The sequence below is a fragment of the Drosophila virilis genome, unplaced genomic scaffold (assembly GCF_030788295.1).
Source record: "Drosophila virilis strain 15010-1051.87 unplaced genomic scaffold, Dvir_AGI_RSII-ME tig00001170, whole genome shotgun sequence".
Classification (NCBI taxonomy): Eukaryota; Metazoa; Arthropoda; class Insecta; order Diptera; family Drosophilidae; genus Drosophila; species Drosophila virilis.
Genome location: NW_027212828.1, coordinates 2,170,750 through 2,194,582, shown reverse-complemented (window position 1 = coordinate 2,194,582; position 23,833 = coordinate 2,170,750). Strand labels below are relative to the sequence as shown.

Below are 23,833 nucleotides of genomic sequence, written 5' to 3'. Positions count from 1 at the left end.
TAATCTACGAATACCATTAACAAACTTTTAACAAAATAATTAAACAAGAATTAAACAAGAAAAATTCGACATATAGCAACAGACAAAATACTTAAAAGAAAAACGAGAAAGAAGGGCTATCGTCGGCACGCCAAAGATCTAATACCCTTGCAGACCCAACCTTTTCATAATGCTGATAGTGCTTTGCCCTTATCTAAGAAGTACCGGGAAAATAGTAAATGCCGAGTTTGGTCAAGATATCTTGATAAACAAAATGTTTTTTCATACAAAAACTTAATTTTCGACCGATCGTTCCTATGGCAGCTATATGATATAGTGGTCCGAACTTAATAGGATTTTGAATATATGAGGAGTAAAGTAAAACTAATAAATGCCGAGTGTGGTCAAGATATATTGATAAACAAAATGTTTTTTCATACTAAAACTTAATTTTCGACCGATCGTTCCTATGGCAGCTATATGATATAGTGGTCCGATCCAGCTGGATTTCACATATGTGCTGCGTGCAACAGAAAGAGGGAGTTCTGCAAAGTTTCATTAAGATAGCTTTAAAACTGAGGAACTAGTTCGCATAGAAACAGACAGACGGACAGACGGACATGGCTATATCGACTCGGCTGTTGATGCTGATTAAGAATATATATACTTTATAGGGTCGGAGATGTCTCCTTCTATGCGTTACACATTTCACGACAAAATTATAATACCCTCTGCAAGGGTATAAAAAGACTTGCTTCCATAAAAATTATATTTTTTTCATCGTTTAAAAAACCTTGAAATTAACGATAAAGCGATAGTCGGTTATACGCGAAAACAAAACCAGTGCAACCCTCGTCGTTTAATTTTAACGATTGGTGAAATTCCCGAAATGCAATTGGAATTTAATTGTTCATTTGGCCTATCGGTAGACTCTCAACGAAGACTGGTCGCAGAATCCCCAGTAGATACCCAAAGGCTTCAACAGGGTGTAATCCGGACCGGCAGGGGAGGTTGCCACGTCAGGAATATTACTGTAAGTTACAAATTAAGTTAAAAACTAACAAACGAACAAACAACTAACGCAAAATGAAATAAGAAATAAGAATAAGAAATACAAAATATTGTGAAGCAAGATAAAGAAGTGTAAAATGATAAACAAACATAAAGACTACGAACGTAGTATAACTCAATTCCAACTTTGCTACTCCCAAGGGAACCTCCAAAGTAGAAGAAACCAACCACTGATTTTTAATCAAAATATATAATAAGCAAGTAAGAGGTTCAAGTCGGGAGCTCCCGACTAGGGAATACCCTGAACCCGGAATACCCTAACCCTACACCAAATAAATTTAAAAAAAATTTTCCTTGGCAGGGTTTGAGCTCGCAACTAACCGCATTACTTGCTGTGTACTCTATTCAACAGCCACACCTTCCGAAGAAAAAAGTATTTTCCCAGGTAGGGCTCGAACTCGCGACAGACCGCACCACTTGCTATGCCTCTACTCAGTAGCCACACCAATAATTAAGTCTTATGATAAAAAAGGACCTAAAAAAGCATTACAGAAAGCAGTCGCAATTACCATGCTGTTAGAATGCAAGCAGATGCGCATGAATGTGTGTGTGTACATGTATACAGAAATTCTTAAAGCTGCTGCCCCATCCAATTGCGCAGTTTCATATAACTTTGGTTTTTTCTATACCAATCTTTATAAAATTTTCTACAGCATATCTTATTGTACCATACAATATTTGTATATTCTGAGAAAGTCAATTGCATTTAAATTGTGGCTTAAATTGCTTGGCAATATAAGTCGGGTTATTAACTTGATTTATAGCTTTGGGGTGGTAGCGGGAAGTTGGCGATAGATATACAATGAAAGATACTTATCAAATATATAATATTCTAGAAGCAACATATCATGTTTGGTGACTCAAGCTCATGTTATTTACCCAATTTGCTCAAAAAACAAGATCTCGAAATCGATTTTTATCGATTGCTTGAAAACGGAGTAAGTTATCGGTTATCGGAAACAAACGCGATCTGGGCAGGCACTAGAAAGACCCACATCTAAAATTTAAATTTTCTCTAGCTCTTATAGGCTCTGAAATCGTTGCGTTCATATATACGGACGGACGGACAGACAGACGGACATGGCTAGATCAACTCGGCTATTGATGCTGATCAAGAATATATATACTTTATGGGGTCGGAGAAGCTTGCTTCTGCATTTTGCATTTTGCACAAATACAATATACCCTTTTCACCCATTTTCAATGGGTTTAGGCTATAAAAAACTAATACTAGATTTAAAGATACTTCGAAAATATCCTAATATATACAATATTATTAATATATCTCGTTTATGGCTAATGAAAGCAATTTAGTTAGGCCTCCAATAGTATCAGATCAACCACAGGTAGGCGGACATAACTTGAACAGACAGCAACAACGACATATCGACAGACAAAATGAACATTTACAAAATAGAAGCATGGCGAATAGCGCAGAGCAGATGTTAGCAGCCATGGTTAGTCAGATTGTGTCACAACGATTGCCGACATTAATAAAGCAGTTGGTAACCACTCTAGGGAGTTTAGTGATGTAGAGGACCAACCAACAACTGCCAACCACAATTTGAATGACTATATATACTCCAACCACAATTTGAATATACATATATACTCTCAGCCTATGCAGCTGAGGCAGGTTCGCCAAAATAATTTGGCATATTGCATACAGTAAGAAACAAAATCGCTGGCAATGCTGACACGGTCGAGTCGTATAATGTTCTCCTAAATTGGAGCCCTATCTCCACATGTCTCACGCAGCACTATGCAGACAAAAGATATCTGAGTTCATTAGAATATCAGATGACAATGTTAGTGCAGGGTAACAAGCAAACAGTAGAAGAATTCTACCAGGTCGCGTACAACCACTTGTCGCTAATATTAAATAAAGTATGCTACATGGAAATAAATAGGGAAATCTTATGTCAAAAATATACCGAGATAAAGCATTAGATATCTTCATTAGAGGTTTGAAGGGTGATTTTCCACGGATTCTTGGAATAAAGTAGCCATCAGATCTACCTTCAGCCCTTCACTTTTGTTTAAAACTAGAGAATTAAAGCTATCCCACCAACACGGCTTTGAATTGGAATCAACAGTCATATGCCAGAAGCCCAAATAGAAATAAACCATCACCTATACTGCTACCAGGAACAGCTCAGCCTTCTTTCGTCCAAACTTTTAGGCCACCAGCTCCCGCTTTATAAACCTTGGCCAACCAATACAAACTATGGACCACCGACAAAAATGGAGAACCTACCAGATGCAGCCACAACAGGTATACTTACCCAATAGACCTTCTGCACCAAAACCCCAACCAAATTCAATGGATGTGGACCAAGGCATCCGCACAAGGATAATAAATTACATGAACAGACCCAATTTTGAAGTAGGGAAAAGACCTCCACCACCCACAAACGGCACGGACAAAAACAACAAAAAAAACAAAGTAACAAGAAACAAAGAAACATACAAACAGGAGAAGAACAGACCGAGGCAGAAAACACTGACAGCTATGTGACCATGGAAGAATAGAATGTAGGATGGGGAGCAGAAAGTTTCTCAAAAAATTAATCGATACAGGATCATTTCAAAATTACGTCCAACCCAAATGAAAATCCCTTCGAAGCCGTCACAGTCGGCGTAAGCATAACTCGAAATTAACGAGGTATTAGCACAGCTAGGTAATAGCAAAGTATTCTCTGTCTTAGATTTGAAAGGTAGATTTCATCAAATACTTTCAGGGGTCAGACATAGAAAAAACTGCCGTCTCCGTTAACAACGGAGAATACGAGTTTACAAAACTCCCATTCGATCTCAAAAATGCGCCCTCAATTTTCCAGAGAGCATATTGGAAAAATATGCTTAATTTATATTGACGATATCATTTCTTTAGCATATTCTTGGCGCCATATTCACTCACATATTCACACTCAAAGATTTAATATCGTTTATTGGCCTTGTCTGCTGTTATAGGAGGTTTATAAAAGACTTCGCTAAGTTGGCAAAGCCCCTTTCCTCTCTTTTAAGAAGGGAAGATGGAAGTGTGTAGAAAAATCAATCATCTAAAAAGCTCATTAATCTTAACGAAGAAGCGATCGAAACATTTAATAAAATCACAAAAACGCTCTTGTTTCGAATGAGGTAATACTCCACCCGGACTTTAGCAATGAATTTCATCTGACAACAGATGCATCCAACTATTGCTATTAGAACTTTTTCTAAAACATTCAAAAACCAGATATTTCTCAGTAGAGCCAACGAAACAAATTACAAATTTCACATCCCATTCCCAACATTCCACAGACATACGATTACTCGACCAAATTTTTCAGAATGCGACCTTACGCAAATACTGAAAGCTCATCTAAGCCCATCCGTTATTAACGAAATAGTTACCTCAGAAGAAACAACGAACCAAATTTGGCAGATATATCCCCAACATTTAAGTAACTTCAAGAATAGATTTACACAGTCTCAAGTAAAAGATAAACTTCTGATAAACAAAATGTTTTTTCATACAACTTAATTTTCGACCGATCGTTCCTATGGCAGCTATATAATATAGTGGTCCGATCTTAATAGGATTTTGCATATATATGAGGAGCATAGTAAAACTAATAAATGCCGAGTTTGGTCAAGATATCTTGTTTTTTCGTACAAAAACTTAATTTTCGACCGATCATTCCTATGACAGCTATATGATATAGTGGTCCGATCTTAATAGGATTTTGCATATATACGAGAAGCTTAGTTAAACTAATAAATGCCGAGTTTGGTCAAGATATCTTGAAAAACAAAATGTTTTTTCATACAAAAACTTAATTTTTGACCGATCGATCCTAACTTAATAGGATTTTGCATATATATGAGGAGTTTAGTTAAACTAATAAATGCCGAGTTTGGTCAAGATATCTTGATAAACAAAATGTTTTTTCATACAAAAACTTAATTTTCGACCGATCGTTCCCATGGCAGCTAGATGATATAGTGGTTCGATCTTCATAGGATTTTGCATATATATGAGGAATAAAGTAAAACTAATGAATGCCGAGTTTGGTCAAGATATATTGATAAACAAAATATTTTTTCATACAAAAGTTTAATTTTCGACCGATCGTTCCTATGGCAGCTATATGATATAGTGGTTCGATCCAGCTGCTTTTCACATATGTGCTGCGTGCAACAGAAAGAGGGAGTTCTGCAAAGTTTCATTAAGATAGCTTTAAAACTGAGGGACTAGTTCGCATAGAAACAGACAGACGGACAGACGGACATGGCTATATCGACTCGGCTGTTGATGCTGATTAAGAATATATATACTTTATGGGGTCGGAGATGTCTCCTTCTATGCGTTACACATTTCACGACAAAATTATAATACCCTCTGCAAGGGTATAATCAAAGAATTAAGATTCTTTCTCTGGAATCATTAAAAGAATGCAGATCGACAACATCAGCAAGTAAGAGGTTTTAGTCGGCTCCCGACTGGGGGATACCCTAAACCCTTCTATTCCAACATCAAATGCATATATATATATTCTATTTTAGAAGCTATATGCCAAGTTTGGTGACTCTAGCTCTTATTATTTACCAAAAATGCCCCTAAAAACAGGATATCGACTTCGAAATTTATCGATTGTTTGAAAATGGAGTAAGTTATCGATTATCGGAAACAAACTCGAACTGCGCAGGTACTAGGAGCACCTACATCTAAAATTTCAAGTCTCTAGCTCTTATAGGTTCTGAGGTCCTTGCGTTCATAAATACGGACAGACATACAGACGGACAGACAGACAGACCGACAGACAGACAGATGGACATGGATAGATCGACTCGACTATTGATCAAGAATATATATACTTTATTGGGTCGGAGATGCTTGCTTCTGCCTGTTACAAACATTTGGATTTGGAACAAATATAATATACCCATTTTTCATGGGTTCAGGGTATAAATAGAGTCGGTTTCATAATTGTGTTCACAGTTGCCATCCTTCTTACCTGTGTACAACACGTATTAAAGAAAAATAAGATAAATATAATACTGCAACTGAACTAAGAACAAGAGAGACCCAAAAAAGGACCAACGCATATCCAAATACAAAATACAGATGCCAACCGCAGGTTCAACAACATACCCTTCTTGTGATGATCGCTTGAGGACAAGCTTAAATCAAAGGGGGAAAAGGTAAAAACTAATAAATTCATGCATTCCCAATAAGAAGCATTGCAACACCTTATTAGAAGTGCAGCAAAATGCTGAATTGGTGTCTGTGGCATTTCTTCCATGCCCCGATTGGCAACCGCCGAAAATTCCAACAAACGAAAACGGGCCAACAGCGACGCCCCTGCCGCTAAGCCACAGGTTACTAGGGCTGGAAGTTATATAAGTTTATTCAGTTGCTAACATCAAATAAAACGAGAAAAGGCTATCTTCGGCACGCCAAAGATCTAATACCCTTGCTGACCCAACCTTTTCATAATGCTCATAGTGCTTTGCCCCTATCCAAGAAGTACCGGGAAAATAGTAAATGCCGAGTTTGGTCAAGATATCTTGATAAACAATATGTTTTTTCATACAACTTAATTTTCGACCGATCGTTCCTATGGCAGCTATATGATATAGTGGTTCGATCTTAATAGGATTTTGCATATATATGAGGAATAAAGTAAAACTAATAAATGCCGAGTTTGGTCAAGATATATTGATAAACAAAATGTTTTTTCATACTAAAACTTGATTTTCGACCGATCGTTCCTATGGCAGCTATATGATATAGTGGTCCGATGCAGCTGGTTTTCACATATGTGCTGCGTGCAACAGAAAGAGGGAGTTCTGCATTCATTAAGATAGCTTTAAAACTGAGGGACTAGTTCGCATAGAAACAGACAGACGGACAGACGGACATGGCTATATCGACTCGGCTGTTGATGCTGATTAAGAATATATATACTTTATGGGGTTGGAGATGTCTCCTTCTATGCGTTACACATTTCACGACAAAATTATAATACCCTCTGCAAGGGTATAAAAAGACTTGCTTCCATAAAATTTATATTTTTTTCATCGCTTAATAAACCTTGTAATAAACTTACACAAACGATTCATGTAGGAAGTAACGTAACCAAATTAAAACCTCTGCATACATTCAAGCCAAAAAATCGTAAAAGAAAATGTACAACACCCTTCAAATTGTAACGGTAACAACACTTTGCATAAGTGCTATAATATTGTATATTATCTAAAAGTTCAAGGCATTACCCCAAAGAATAATTGTCAAACATATGAAACAAAATGAAGGACCACAAATACCAGAATCAATCAATATACAATCATCACCGTACCAAACCCACAACATATACCATAAGTACACATAGCCTCATGTATCCTAATACAGCATATATAACATATTACCACCAAATATCCAAATTGTCAACGCAGTTTAAATTCAGGCTCTTAAAATATTCTAGAATCTCATCAAGAGAATAAAATTCTAGAGAGTGAGGAGAGGTTTGCTAAGCGTTAACAATATTTTTTTTATTTCACGAAATCTCGCTTAAAGCGCCTATAGCAACCTGCCTGATGGAGAGATTTGCTTTGCGCTGTCTATTTTGACGTAAGTACTTAAGATGAATTTGGACATCTAAAGCAACGGCAGGCCATATAAACATTAACACTGGGTCGCAGCTTGATGGGCACTACTTTGTCCATCAGGCGAATTAGTCGTTCTTTTGCATTGCATGGCCCAAATGGCTAATGACACGAAGTTAATATAGGGAAGGAGCTGTTTAAATGATTCGTTCTCTGTTGAGGTCAGCCAGGACTCTGGAGGATGCTGCAGCAGATTATCGGCGGCGGCCTGTTCCGTAGCATGGCTGGCCGACAGCCTTACGTGCTGCCTTGGCGTGCACTTCTTATTTTTAATGCAACTGGTGTGCTGACGCAGTGCCACAGACTTGGATAGCGTATGTCCAAATGGGTGCTAACATCGTTTAAAAGAGCAGAGCCTTCGTGCAGATATACAGCTTGATTTGCGGCTTAATAGCCAGTCGACTTTTAGAGCCCGCTCTTGTTCTTCATCGAACAGCTCCTGGCAATTTATTGGACATAGTTAATCCCAGTGTTCCAGTTAGCTCGTCTAACTTTCGAACAGCATTTCTTACAGTCTGTAAGGAAGTCCTTAGAGAGCTCCTTAGGAAAGCCGTCGGCAGTGGCGCATCGAATATTTCAGCCATTTTACGGCACTGTTGTGGTTGCGGGCTTTAATAGTCAAATTGTTGAGCATCGAGGCAAAAACTGTTCTCCTATTGAGAGAATATTCTGTCCACTTTCTCCTCCACTCCTTTTAGCATCGTTGGCTAAAACGGGTAGGGCTTATCCTTGTACGGTTTGATCCTTTCTACGATGCCGATGGTATGTTTCTCTAAGTCCGTCGTACCCCATCCATTTCATTCAAAAGTAAAATCTTGCTTGACCACCTCCAATTCTATCCTTTCCTCCGTAGATAACTCCCAGCAGCTCGACTCATTTTCGAGTTTTTCGTATTCTTTCCCATGGTGCGCGATCGATACGACCAGAAGCTCTTCCACTCGGATATCCGTAGGCATTAGCTCCTCGGGACCCAAAGCGTCTGCGGCAGGAGTTAAGGCTCGCCAAAAATCCATCCCAAAATAGTTTCGTTGTTTCAATTAAGGGCAGATAAAAAACATTTAATTTTTATTCAGCTCCCGGTACGAGATTTGGAGTTCAACACGACCGATAATAGGTCTATCCTCTCATCGAGCGGATCAGGCTATCGAAGCAAATGGTTGCACCGTAAGCCCTAGATCTTCGATTGATTCTTGACTTTTTTCTCCCAGCAGACTAACACTCCTCTCATGAGATGAGTACCTCGGCAAATACTTGCAAGTCGATTTTTCTACCACTTCTAACCGTGTCTGCCACCTGCCTCTTTGCAAGGCGACGTCGACAAAAACGGTCTCGTGCCTTCTCAAAACGCCATGACACTTTTCCCACCTAATTTTAGAGGATAAAATATCTTAAATAAATGCATTTTCTTACAAATTGCTTCCGGCCGCTCGGCTATTCATTATTTGGGCAGACTGCATCCTCTAAAGTGAGTTGATCAATTGTTTCCTGAGCGATAAGGACATTTGGGAGAAATGTTGCCTGGAAAACTACATTTAAAACGAAACAGTTTCCGTTCTGTGGATGGACTGAGTTTAAAATCGTGGCCACTCTCGCCACAGTTCCAGCATCCGGGACAGTTAGTGCCCTTCTGACCAGAGCGAAAATCTTCGACCTCGGCCTTTAGCTCATTTATCATTAGTTATGGCCCTACACCATATCGTGAAGGTAAATTGGTGGGCTATAAAGAAGAAGATGACCGTTGGGTCTATGTAAATAGATTTTCTCTCATACCTTTTTTGGATATTTTTATTAGATCATGCTCAACACAACTTAAGTGCGTATTAAAACAACTAAGAATTTTCCTCCATGGGCATCGATATTGGTGCTATGGAACTCTATTCGGAGCACGAAATCTTCGATCGAGGTTTGACTGCTGTTACCGTCGAACGTAACTTCCCAGCTCTTTAACTTCCAAGCGTGTCTTTGAGATAAAGCAACATTTACAGCAGACTTTTACCGGAACCCATTACCCGCGGTAGTGGCCGATATGCTGCAGAACCTTCTTCGTTACCTCGTAGCCGTTACGAGGCGGCATTGTTTAATGCCGCCTCTATTCAACAACCATCCCAGAAAAACAGAAAACAGTACAATTGCTAAGATGTTGATAGAATTCGAATAAGACGCGTATGAATGTGTGTATGTGCCAATATACAGAAATTCTAGCTATTTTCGCCAGCTGCCGCAAACGTGAGGCCAGCCACGTTACGTTAATAACGTTTGTGTTTCTTAACCAATCTTGATGAAATTTCTTACAGTATTATCAAAATGACATTTGCATTTAAATTGTGAATTATATTGGTGGGCAGTATAAATTGGTTCATTTATTTAATTATATTTTTGTGGTAATAGCGGGGTGGTGGTGATATCCATAAAAGAAAGATACTTGATATATATACTATTCTAGAAGCTACATCTCAAGTTTGATGACACGAACTCTTATTTTTTACCAAAAACCAAAAACTCGTAAATGCCTTTTTCAAGAAATATTAATATATAAAGGAATTTTTTATATTAAAACATAGTTTTACCAAAGACAATACAAGCACTAAGATGAGTAACGCCATAAACCAAAATGCTACTATGCAGCTTGATTTATTCAAAATTGAGAACGAACACGAAATCTGTAGCATTGCGCTCTCACAGCCGAGAAAACGAAAAAGCTAAAAATAGAATTTTTTCTCAGCTACGGCTCTATGAGGGCCGTGCAAGCAATTAAGTTTGTATGCGTGTGAATATACATACATAACAGCATATTTAAATGTGTTGTAATCCACCGCTCTGGCAAAGTCTCTGGCTGGCAAAGAAATAATTTTCTTAGTTTTTTAGCGCAGATCACGACCTACCCAACATTTCTGTTGATATATGAATGCATTTTGTGTACTGAGGTGGGCTCCGTACAAAAAAATTTGTATTTTTAAGTCGATGCAAATATTTATGTAATTTTTTATATTTGAAATTATCAATTAAATTATTATTTTTAAGTAATACAAAATAAATTAAGGAAGTAAAAGTGCAAATTCGTTGTTTTCAAAGATACATTTAAATAATTTTTATTTTTTTTTATTTTATTATTTTTTGTTCGCCTCCGCGAGGAGGCCATTATAATTATAATGCGGTCATAACTAAAAATGACCTTCGAGTCGACTTGAAATGTAATTGTATTTCTAGCACTCTTTTATTTCTTAATTGGAGAACTTAGAAATACATATTTTCTGCGAAGCCAACCTCAGTACACAAAATGCATTCATATATCAACAAAAATTTGGGATACGTTATGATCTGCGCTAGAAAACTAACAAAATTAATTTTTTGCCAGCTGAAGCCAGAGCAGTGAATAACAACACATACATACATACTTTAAAGTTCTTATGCATGTATAATTCACGCATACAACCAAAGGTGCACGCACGCTAATGGCTGAGATATAAACTTTTCTCGAGCATACACTGTCCAAAAACAAAAGTGAAATCAATCTATGTGTGGTATTTTCTTAACATAGTTATTGCGCAATAAGGTTAATAAGGTTTTCCTGGAATCCTCTGAAATGCCGGGCTATGTAAAGATATCTTAATAAACAAAAAAGTTTTTCATACTACTTTTAACAGTGCAGTGCACTCACTCAAATTTATTCTATTTATCTTTGACCCCTGCAGCCCATAGTTTGTGCTGTAACAAACCTTGTACGTTTATGCAGGTGAAGACTCTGCATAGCAGCAGCTTGTTAATTGCTGGCTGAGTGAGAATATGATGCAAATGTGCAGGTCTGACTGGGACAAGATTTCTTCAATTGCCAAGAAGGGTTGCGGCGGTTTGCGTTTGTCGTGCCCAGTATGCATCGACGACCAAATTGATTCATCCAGAATGTAATTTTCTGTGAAAAATCAATTTTTTAAACTGAATAATGTGGCTAACGAGCTTTCGCGTAACTTTGGCTCGGGTTTTATCTTCCCCCTCATCGGCTCCCATTTTAACTGTTGTTGCCCTCGTAGGCATGTTTTTGATTCCCGATTTTCGTCTGACAACAGATGTGATTCATTGACTGAATTTTTTGCTAGCATGGCTTCTGCCAGCTAAATAACCAAATTTAGTTCCTCCACACCTCGAAATAACATCATTCAAAATTAATGTTTCATATGATAAGTTCCAAATCATTTGTGATCCTAAATGTTGGCCTTCTCATGATTGTTCACAAGTTAAATAAAAAAACGAAACCAGCGTTTCCGAGTCACTCTTCCGGTCACCTCGATACAAGGTACCGGTACTGCCGTAAAACGTCATTATTAAAAACTCCATATCATTGCTAAGCTTAATAATCTTTGTATGGTTAGCACTTGCTTCGATTCGCATATAAACGCATTTTTAGAAACATGGTTATATTCAACCATATCTGAGTTTGAAGTATTTTTGAACAATTTCATTGTGCATAGAAATGACCGGCCGACTCGGGAGCCACTCTCCAGTTAGAACCTTTCTGTTCAAGTACGGCTACTGAAGCTAAGATCTGTTACACTGACTTTATCATCACGCGCTTTATATTTCGCACACTGCTATATTCCTCCTTCTTGTGATATTCAATTTTATATGAACCACATATGTATCATGTATAAATTAATTTTTACTCAAGTGTGTGGTCATTATGACCTATTTATGGTATTGGGTGTTTTTAATTTACCAAACAACTGTTGGTCATTATTCACTGTCGCAAACTGTCTAGCACAGCATAACTTCATAGATGATTGCTTACTGAACTTTTAGTTGTTTCAAATCAATTCAATTTATAATCATTTGAATAAAACACTTAATATTGTATTTGTCAACGACTACCTTATTGCTAATGTCGCCAGGTCCCCTCCTTTGCAATGTTCAATTGCAAACCTCTTATTTCGTAGTCATCAGCTTTAAAGAGGCCCTAGCACTGCTTCCGCAAAGGAAACTATTCCTTGCTTAATCGACGTGTTCATGCAACCAGTTGGATTTTTTTTATGAGATGATTGATCTGAATATTGCTATTGATTTTTTATATAACAACCTGAATTCCATCTTGGGAGTTTCTATTACAAACTTAATTCCTTCAATTGCTTCTTTAAAGCCAACTTGGTTTACTCCCAGACTATCAGACCTAACAAATATCAAGTCTTCAAGTCAAGTCTATCTGAATATTCTTCCTCGTTGCAACTGGCACTTTTCCAAAATCCCATATAGTTTTATAATTTTTTAAGCGCGAAGCGTCAATCTTTAAGTTTGCCATTTTCTTTTTCTCTCGGAATGGATAATTTTTTTAAACCAATTTACTCTTCTGTCTATCCTAATATTAAATTATACTATTATAATATTACTTTTTCTAGTTCTATATATGCTGCTATTATTTTCCATTCCTCTCTTCTTTCTGCTATAAATTTTTAAAACTCTTCTTACTCTTCTGGGCCTGGCAATATTTCTAGTTGTCTACTCAGGGAGTGTAGTTATTCCCTTCCTCCCCAAGCTAAAGATTTTTAATGTATCCCTTTCTTTGGAAAGAAAACAATTGAGCCGGCTCATTCACCGGACCCTGATGGTGTTCCTGCTAGTAAACTATGTATACCTGTCTTAAAACATTTTGAATTGTATTTAAAGATCATCTTTTCCGACCATTTGGATAATCATACATTTTCCCTCTCCAAAAATGAGAGAGTAAGTGAGATGTCGAAAACTAAAGAGGTATTTCCAAACTATTCGCTATACCTTAAACTTATAAGAGAATCAGTACATCTCAACTGCAATAATAATGTAGTTCTTTTATTTACCAGGGGTTCGTGAAGCGTGTTCTTGAGTTTACTTCGCTAGTAATTGATAAGTTCAGAAAAGAAAGCAGACACACGTCATCGTTACTAATTTAGGTAAGGCTTTCGACTCTGTCAACCACTCCTTGCTGCTTCATAAATAATGCCTTCTCGGCTGTCCAGTCAATCTCTTGCTGTGGATTTCAGTGTATTTGACCAAAAAACGTTAAAAGGTTATGTTCAAAAATTTGTTTTCTAAACATATTCTGGTGACTTCCGGAGCTCCTTAAGGTAGTCATCTTGGCCCTTTACTTCTTACTCTTTAATAATTATTAATAATAATAATTCATTAATAACCTTCCCTCGATACTGTCTCACTATCGACTATTAATCTATGCTGACAATGCTTTAATTATATTATGGCTTGCATTTAAAGATATGGCATCATGCTATTTTTTACCTAACCTCTTTAATTTAAGCTGCTGCAAATTTAATTATTGACTTTCATTAGAGGTCCTCTCCAATTGGTTTCTAATATCCTTGATAGCTTACCTCTCGTACATGTCAATAGTACTTGTAATGAAGTTTATGATCTTAGCGTCATTCTGGATTATAAAAGATAGTGGTCAATAAGGCCAGAATTGTTTTGGGTTCCATCAAGCGATGGTCAAAATATTTGAAGATCCGTATACGACTAAGACCCTTTATATATCTTTGGTACTATACTAGAGTATGCCTCATGTATCTGGTCACCACAATATTCTGTTCATCAAGACAGAATTGAATATGTATAGAAATAATTCTTCTTGTTTGCCCTTCGTGTGAGGTAACCGGCAGACTTATGATAGTGAATCTTCCACCTTTAATTATTCGTAAAAAAATACTTGGTGTAATAATTACTCAAAAGCTATTGAACATATCTGTCCCACCTAGATTAATTATACACCTTTATCACTTCAATTTTGTTGAACCAACAATGTCTTGAAAACTGTTAAGTTTTCTCTGTGATGATTATAACCGAGTATTCTGCTCGGAGTCCTCCATTCCTCGTATAAATTCTTCTTCTTATTCTTAACTATTGAGCAAGTAGATAGAATTAGCAGTCGTACATTCGCGTGATATAAAGAATTACGGGGAAATTGTAAATCTGTCCGTTATCCCTAAATTATTTAAAAAATCAATACTTCCAATTTGCAACAATTCTGCAAATCAGTTGTCTAACCTGGTCAAAACGGATTCGTAAAGAATTGATAAACAACAAGCAACCTGCTTGAATTTACTACATTGGTAAACTTATGCTTTCCTTTCTAAAATGCAAACTGATGCCTTTTACACTGACTTCATTTAATTTACGGTTACACTTTATTCTTTTTTTAAATGATATCCTCTCGATTGCATACTTATGTATGCGGATAGTCCGCAAAATTATTATTTCATACACTTATCATCTACATCACTCTCGTCTACAAGATAATTGAATGCTATGCAACCATATAAATATTTTATTTAGGTCAATTAATTGTGTATTAAATAAAATTTGATCGAATTCTTCTCATTATGCCTGACTGGACGAAGAAATACATGATAGAGCATTTAAATGTGAGTGCCTATTGCTACCACAGGCACAAAAGGCACACAATTGAAGAAATAACCTCTGGCTCGCGACAAACGCCGCGATCTACTTGTGCGCACATCCACACAACACAAACGTATAAATGTTTGTAGATCTCGGAGTTTTGTGGGAAGCTATGCAGGGAGAAAGAGATGGATGCAATTGCAGAGTGAGAGCGAGGCACATGCATACACATATATGTTTTTGGGCTGTAAGGATTTAAAAATGGCATACATACATACATTAAGAAAACGCATCAGCCGCGACGTTGTGCGCTGAGCGAGATGCGGCTTCATACTGAACGTTCGGCTTTTTAGGCCGGCGTTCGGCTGCCACTCTCAGCAGTCTCAGCAGTGTCTGGGCACACTAAAATGGTCTCAGGTACCATTGGGGTCGTCTCGTTTCGATTTTTCATGTTGCGATTAAAAGTGCCATTTGGTATGTCTATACATTGTATGTCTATACATTGTATGGTTAGTGATCTTATCTTGTTATCCAATCGATAGTACAATCGATTATACTCCAGTGTAATGTATATTTATAGTTAGGGACCTAAGCGTTCCTTTTGATGCTAAACTTTATCAAAATCTTATTAAAGATACCATCGTTATTGAGACAAAAAGTGCTTAAAGATCCATTCATAACGAAACTCCTATACAACTTTCTTGCTCGAACTATTCTAATACTGATTTTGCGTGTGGTCTCCGTTCAGAAGCAATTTTGGTTGTTTGCCTTACGAGGTTTAAATTGGGTCCCCTACTTTAGCAGGCTTCTTCTTCTTAACCTTCCGTCGTTGACCAATCGTAGGACTCGGTATTGGGTTTCTACATAAGTTGATTGTTGGCGATATAGATTCTCCTTTTCTGTTAGGGCGTCTTCAATATCTGTTCCGTCTAGGCAATATCGTTCCTTATTTCTACCTACGTGCATAAAAGATTACGGTGTGCAGAATTCTTGTTGTGTACTATGTAAAAATTTCAATAGTTTGTATCACGTTTTTCCACAGAACGTTCTATACACCTAATAAAATCGTTTTCTTTCAGGATACCTTTGGATACCTCATCGACAATCCCCAGCTGTAAGTAGGGGCATAAGTTGCCGGTCAAGCGATATATTTTCCGCACCGTCTTGGATTTCCAATCACTATCTCTTTATTCTATCTACTTAACAATCTATATATTTAGTTTCCTTACTTTATTAATAACTTCCTTTTTTCTTTATTTTCCTTCAAATAATTTTATTAATAAATAATATTGGAAATATAGATTATTTTTAATTTTACCTTAAGAACACTATTTTCTCTACTAACGCATTCTTAGCTGTAGGCTCTAATAATGCACTGACAAAATTAGCTTTGAAAAGGGGAATCGCTAGCCAGATGAGCATATAAAACACAACCATCGGTCGGTGATGTTATTGGAAAATCGTGAATTCAAATTATGCTTTTGACATTTAATTTTCATGGCTTGATGATACATTAAATAATTAGGAAGACACTGGTTTTTGTCGACCATTAATATATAAAAAATAAAATATGTGCTGTGTTATTTCGTTACTGTTATTCTTTTATCTGTAATTTAGTGTAATCAGATCTGCGCTCCAAAATATACCCGTATCTCCTTGTCACGTGAGAGGTCGATCAGTTCAATAAGGAAATGAAAGTCTTTATAAATTAGCAAAGGATATTTATGCACAGATATCTATCGAGTCAACTTCTGAAAGTAAATATGTGTTGAGCTAAGAAGACAGTTCCTATCTTTATTCTGCGAAATACTAACCGAACATAAAGAAATATCCATAAGGAATGTTCGCTAGCTAACCAGCCAAACCACCAATCGCTGGAGCTGCTCACCAAAGCTCACTTTCCTTGATGCCAATCCTGAGCCTGCAGCTCACAGTTCTAGTGGAAACGCACCTGCAGTTATCAAAATTCAAGTAGAAAAACTAATTCTTGATTCAAAACGATCTGTGTTTTGAATCCAGCGGTATCAGAAAACTAAATTAAGAAGGAACGAGATGTTACCCCAAACCGGACTTGTGCTGTGTTTAACGCAGTTATATGCTGTCGGACAGTCTGCTAAACTGATTAACACCCCTTGGATGCTCTTCAAGGAACTTATCAATCGCAAATCACCAACAATAATTATTTTTTAAGGCGTAAGGGACTTTATTGTTGCTATATTTTTATACCCACCCAATAATGGATAAAAACGGTATAACGCTTTTGCGCAAATGAATTTAATGGCCAGTTACAATCATCTCTGATCCCATATATAGTCCTGATCAGCATCAACAGCCGAGTCGATCTAGCTATGTCGGTCTGCCTGTCCGTCCATCCGTATGTATAAACGTTCTGTACACATGCACACACACATTCACGCACGACATCATTGAATTTAACAACATTGCAATTGCGATTGTATTGTTTTCTGTTGTGCTATTTTAATTGTTTTAATCGTTATTATCAAATCAGCTTAGACAAACAGTCAAAAAACAACATTGTTATCTGTCTTTATGGAACATTACGGAAATTAAAGGAATGATGGTCCTGAGTGCTTTACCATCATACAAGTGTTCAAGTGTCTAATAAAGAGTACTCAAATTGTTAAAGCAATACCAAAAAAAAGCTAATTTTTGGTTAAATTAATTAAAATGCGGCATTGCTTTTGTCAACCAGCATTATCAACATTTCTAGTGTAGGCATATGCTAGGGAGATGCTTATCGGCTATGCAAGATAAATAAATAGCATTGATAACATGCTACTTTATATGTCTTACCTCCTTGCTCGTCCAACATAACAATGCTTCGCATCCCAACTTCCGCGCTCTAAATAGAAATACATGTTTATTTTAAAATTAGTACCATAATGGGAGAGTCCATTAAAAATGTTCATATTTTTATTTCGTGTTTAAAATTTTGTGAATTTATTTTTTTAATTAAATCAGATATATTTGCTATGCATCAAATAGAGGGAATGTGATAAAGTATATTGTAGAATCCGATAACTTTTAAAATCGGGCAAATATTGCACAATATGTCTTGTTTCGACTGACCCAATTTACCATTCAAGGGTCCATTTATGATCTTGAGAAAAAAATTTCATAAAAGGAGATCCCATAAAGTATATATATATTATTGATACCCGCATCACTACAGTTACAAATAACGAAAATCGTATGAACATCCTATTACTATATATTTTGGCACGGTAAAAATTATCGGGCAAAAAATGTTTGAAAATTTGGGTGTTTTCAAAAGATATCTTGGCCAAATTAGACAGAGAAGTGCTCCTCTCCTAATATAATCTGCCGCTCACTTGAATAGCGCCCCTTTTCTTGAAATGTGAAAATGCGTATAGATCACAGATCTATGCACTTAGTAGTAAAATTAGCATTTTGCTTCTAATACTTTCACCTGCTCCAGGAAAAATAGTCCGAATAACTTGTTATGCAAGTTAAAGGCACAAACTATTTGGCTCATTTGAATAACGGCCCCCTTTTCATCATCACTTTTCGCAAAGTTTCGAAAGCGACTTAAAGACTTCCATTGTTTTCGTGGACATTATTTAAGCCCAAAATGGGACCATTAAGCAATGAGAAAAGAGGCAAAATCAAAACTTTCGAGGAGTGTGGCCCTTCTATACATGAAATTCCAAAAAAAGGTAACATATGTCGAAAATTCAGCAATTTTGTACGGAAATCAAATGACTTTGGAAATAATATGAAAGGTGAGAATCCTGCGTAGTTTCATCGGCTGATAATAGAGCTACTTTGAGGAATCCGTCGAACTAGCATGACTCCGCTGCCAAAATAAAGGGGAAATCGGCTGTTATTGCCAATGTTTCTACAATTGAACGGGTTATTTCGAAGACAAGATACCTAAAACGTCAAAAACTAAAAAAAAAAAAAAAACGGTGAACTGTCTTCAAAGCAGCAGCGATTATTTTCCCGAGGCAATATGACCATGCAACGGGAGTGGCACCGAATTGTATTCTCCGACGAGAACAAATGTGATTTGGATGGCCCGGATGGTTACTTTCTCTATTTAAGGAAGGAAGAGCATAAGTATGACCAATTCCACGCAGTGGAATATATAAATATTTGCATCGACTTAAAAATACATATTATCTACGGAGCTAACCTCAGTACAAAAAATGCATTCATGTATACATACATATGTTAACACAAATTCGCGGTAGATCATGATCAGCGCTTGAAAACTAAGAAAATTTATTTCTTTGCCAGCCAGAGACAGATAACAATACATTCAAGTAAGTTTGAATTTAAACGCAAGTTTGAATTCACCGCGTGCAAGTTGAATTTGTCGTTACAGTTGCGAAGGCAATGGAGAAAAGGAGAAATAAAAAAAAAGAGAGCAATAAGAGCAGACAAGTGCAACACAAGTCAAATGGACGAGGATTAAAAGTTGAAAGGCCATTACGTGGATTATTTTGTTTTATTTTTTTTTGTGAGGAGACCGACGAAAAAAAAATAATAATATATATATAATAATAAATATCAAATAAAAGGAAAATAATAAGACAACGCGAAAGAAAAGTGAAGGATGGTCACAATTTGAAAAATTATGAAGTGCTTTTTTGTATTTTTGCTTTTGAGTTTTGCGAGATCGCCGGGGAAAGACAAGAATAATAGTCAATTAGTTCTACGGAACGAGAAGTGTGAACACGGATTACAACTAAGGCTACAGTCCACTGAAAAGGGAGATTAGTGCAGGTTCTTAGAGTTAGAGATAAAAACTCAGGATGGAATCAGATGATCCACCAGCGGCGCAATGAGTTCGGGCTGGAAAAGGAAGGGCGCGTGAAGGAGCTGCGTAGGCGGCATTCAACTTAGATCTCGGCTCGGCTCGGCCGAGCTGGATTCTCAAATCGCGAAACCGTTGGAACCTCTATCCTGGGGCGTCCTACCTGAGGTGAGCGGATGACCACGTCTAAAATCGGAGTCTGATCGTACGAGCTCCAAATTGTACGCGCGTCCCCAGCCGCCTGTCCCTATTTTAGCCAGTACGGGTATCACGGGAGGCTTATGATTCCGGGGAAATTGAGGATCGCCACCGCGACCATCGTAGAGGTTGGGCAGAAACCTACCGAGCCGGGTAGCGTTCCTTACAATACCAGGCCATGCCTTCAGTCGGAGGTCGGAGCAAATGCGGAAGTGGGGTATCAGGTACGATGGCCACTCCAACCCCCTTGGATTCTAAAAGGACCTAGAGAAGCTCACGTATGGTATTGCCCTTGATCGTTAAAATTTCTGTTATGTAGACCTTATGTAGGGTCATAAAAAATAGGGACTGCAGCCAAAATTTACCGGCAACATGCACAACTGCGCAATCCCTCTGCGCGCCCCTGGCAATGTTCCAACGCAGCCTCAATATCCAAAGCAAGGATGTCAGAAACAAGATACGTCTCTCGGAAGCATCCTCTAAGAACTCCAGCAGTTGATGGCAGCTTTAAATGCCGCAGTCGCAAGGTTCTCTACAGCTCGGTGTTTCATTAAACGCAAAAAATTTCTACTCACATGCGCCTCGGATCGTGGAACGTTCGCAGCATTATACAAAATGCGAACGAGCCTAAACTGTTTCTGCTTGTCCTAGAAACCAATTCACACGCAGGCCTAGACTAGCCATAGCGGAGTATGTCCCTAACTCGAGGATTATCCAACAGATCGTGCCAGAGGAGCTGCTGCGGTGCTTGTCAAACAGGACTTGATGCACTACCAACTACATCCAGTGACTTCCTGCACTACACAGAAAGCAGCTATTATCGTGGGGACCCCTTTGAGCGAAATACCTGTAGCTCCAGTGTATCTACCCCTAACCTTTCATGGAACCTATCTGCATTCGATTCTCTCATTGATCATAAATTCATTGTTGGTGGCGACTGCCGGCAAAGGCATTTCGCTACGTGAAGCGCTAACCAACTGCTCAATCCCTAGAAAGCGGAGGCATCTCCCTTTTATGTCGGACATTTAACGCCTAAATGCTAAACTTAACAGCACGATAGATTTAAGCATTTAAATCTTAACAGCCGAGGATGCCGACGCTGCAGTTCACACCATGTTGGACCAAGTACATCCCGCGGCTGCCAACGCACAAATGTAAGCTTGCAAGCCTACACACAAGTATACTTCCGCCCATCGATGACGGCCTTCTTTCCCTGAAAAGGGCACTAAGGAGGGAGTAAGTTAGTACCCAGGACCCCCGAATCAACAGGCTCTATCGCCCTATGACCAAGAAGGTCAGGAAGGAGTTGCGCTAAGTTCCCTGTCCGACATGCCGATGTCACCTGGGCCAGATTGCCAATGGACAGATCCGAAGCCTGCAACCTAGAGCTTTTCAAGCCGGTTAAGGCCGCATGATAGGATACAGAGAGTCGCGCAAATTTTTGAGCCGCCAATGCAGTGAACCCTGAAAAATGTGCTATTGTGGCGCAATACTCCTGCCCGGACTTTTTCTCCAAAGTGAACTCTTAAAGCAGGTGCGTGGCCATCAATACCTAGAGGTTATTATCGACAGAAGAAATAATGTCCTTATATATAAGATAATTTTTGCCCCGGCGTCTCTAGGTTATAGCAGCAATAACTCAACTAAACAAACCTTCGCATCATCACAAACAGATCGCATCATTTAGACCAAGACCTTCCAAAAAAATTCTGGAGCCGAACGGTATATTCGCAGACGGGACATCACAAAGGACCTTAAGGTTCCAATTATAGAAAATATTTTTAACGGAGAGGCAAGCTCCACAACCACTCTAACGTCCCTTCAAGGAACCTGTTAATGAGGTGTAGAAGAAGTAGGTAGTTAAAAGGACCTACCCGATCGCCGCCTTTGGTGTAGCATGCAGATCCCCAGCCAAACAAAATATAATCTAGTCTAAACAATAATTAACATACATATAAATGTAAATATGCAAATTACGCTACCTTTTACCCAAGCTATTGTATATTATGAACCCCGATCCTCACTCTGATGAAAGCTGCTAAATTGTGGTAACAGCATATTAGGTGATAATAAAAGAATTTTAAATTTAAAAAAATCTGATAGGAACATCAAAAAGATTGTCTAATTGAAGTCAATTGGTTTATAGCCAGACTGCTTACTGCATCGATTATGCAGCAGTCTGCTGGTTACATAACATAAAAATAGCTGGGTGTTATCTTGGAGACTCACTGCACATATTCCACGAAAAAAAACAAATTCTACTTTGTTGTTACATGTTCCCTACCCTAAACCAGCATTCCATAAATCGCAAGTTTGTTGGAAAAGTTTTACTTCTTACACACAGTGAAAAGAAGACTCTAATCATGTAAGGCGACTACCCAAGGTAACCAACAGTAGTCAGAGTTCAGAGGAGCGCTAGGGCTCCAAGCAGTACGAAAAACTCCGCTTAGTAAGTAAATAATAATATTTTTAATAATTATCTAGGAATAAGGTATTCTGGCGTTTAACATAACCAAATAAATTGCAATGAATGGACAAATAATAATTAATGTCAACTAGCAATAAATAAGTGAATCAGCAAAAAGATCTAATAATAAATTAAAAAAAAAATGAATTAACCACTTATAAAAAAAAAAAAAAAATAAATAAATAATAAAATAAATTTAACTAGCAACAGTGATCAACACAGTGACTCTGGCAATTTTTTTGTTTGTGGGAAAAAAGGATGAAAGGAGGACTTAAGACAAAACAAATGGGAAAAATTAAAAAAAAAAATACATCAACAAAATAAAAGGAGAAGAAAAGGCTCGATCCACGGCGGGCATGATATAGGTGTGCGCAGGTGGGAGAATTCGTGAAGGAGGGTCCCAATTTGTGCAATTACTATTGTTGACAGGAGCAGCCAGGAATATTACCGGTGCTAGGAAAAGGATACAGCAGCAGATCCACACCGACACCCATAAGACGGTTGTAGAATATCGCTTTATTGTAGACAAATCTTCGAAATGGTGAAAATTGGTGTGCGGACAGTGCCGGCGACATTCGACACTGAAGCGATACGTATCACGATCGAGAATTGCGTACGATTGGGGTTAAAGGGCAGGATGCGCTGATACTGTAGCGTATTCATGCATGCATATTGTTACACCTTGTTGCAATCATTTATATTGCCATTGACAATAATGCATATTTAAAACATAAGCGCTGGTAAGTAGCAGGATAAAATGTAATATGATCTTATAGCAAATATGTTCACCATCCATCCTTGATAAGCCGAATGCCCGCGAGTGCTCTGTATGCGAACTATAATTACAAGCACCAATACTTTCTTATTAACACTCATGACTTATGTCTCATGACTTAAGGGCATGTTGCCCTTAATATAAATGTACAATGTGTGTAAGCTAAAATAGACTTTGCCAGAGTTCAAGAAATTCATTTCAAACACCGACACCCATCGAGTTCTACGTCTTATGTTGGCAACACGTATTCGACCAACAGTAACGGTGACCAGCATGCCGATAGAAATACTCCTACCACATGGAAGACGATTACCTGCTCGGCAACTAAACGGCGAGGACATGGGAAAGGAAACGGAGGCAGGGCCCCGCTCAGAATCTGACAGGGAAGAGAGCAAATAGAGGCAAAGGTTGGGATCCGCCCAGAGGCAGGAGATGAGAAGTCAGTGCCAGAGTGGTTTTGAAGGTTTTGAAACGGTCTCGCATATCTCCGAGCATAGGATCCTGGTAAAGGACGACA

The 23,833-nt window shown here is 37.9% G+C and overlaps 1 protein-coding gene across 4 annotated transcripts in view; it reads right to left on the bottom strand.

Annotated features, from left to right (window-relative positions):
* Snap25 (Synaptosomal-associated protein 25kDa) overlaps nt 1-23,833 on the bottom strand; it is a 271,616-nt gene that overhangs the window by 116,631 nt on the left and 131,152 nt on the right. For 2 of the 4 annotated variants that reach the window (XM_015169290.3, XM_032440812.2), the window contains exon 4: nt 17,890-17,938. The exons of the other annotated variants lie outside the window; for them this stretch is intronic. In XM_015169290.3, the coding sequence (XP_015024776.1) occupies nt 17,890-17,938 (49 nt within the window). The remainder of the gene's footprint in view (nt 1-17,889; nt 17,939-23,833) is intronic. 4 annotated transcript variants of the gene reach the window in all.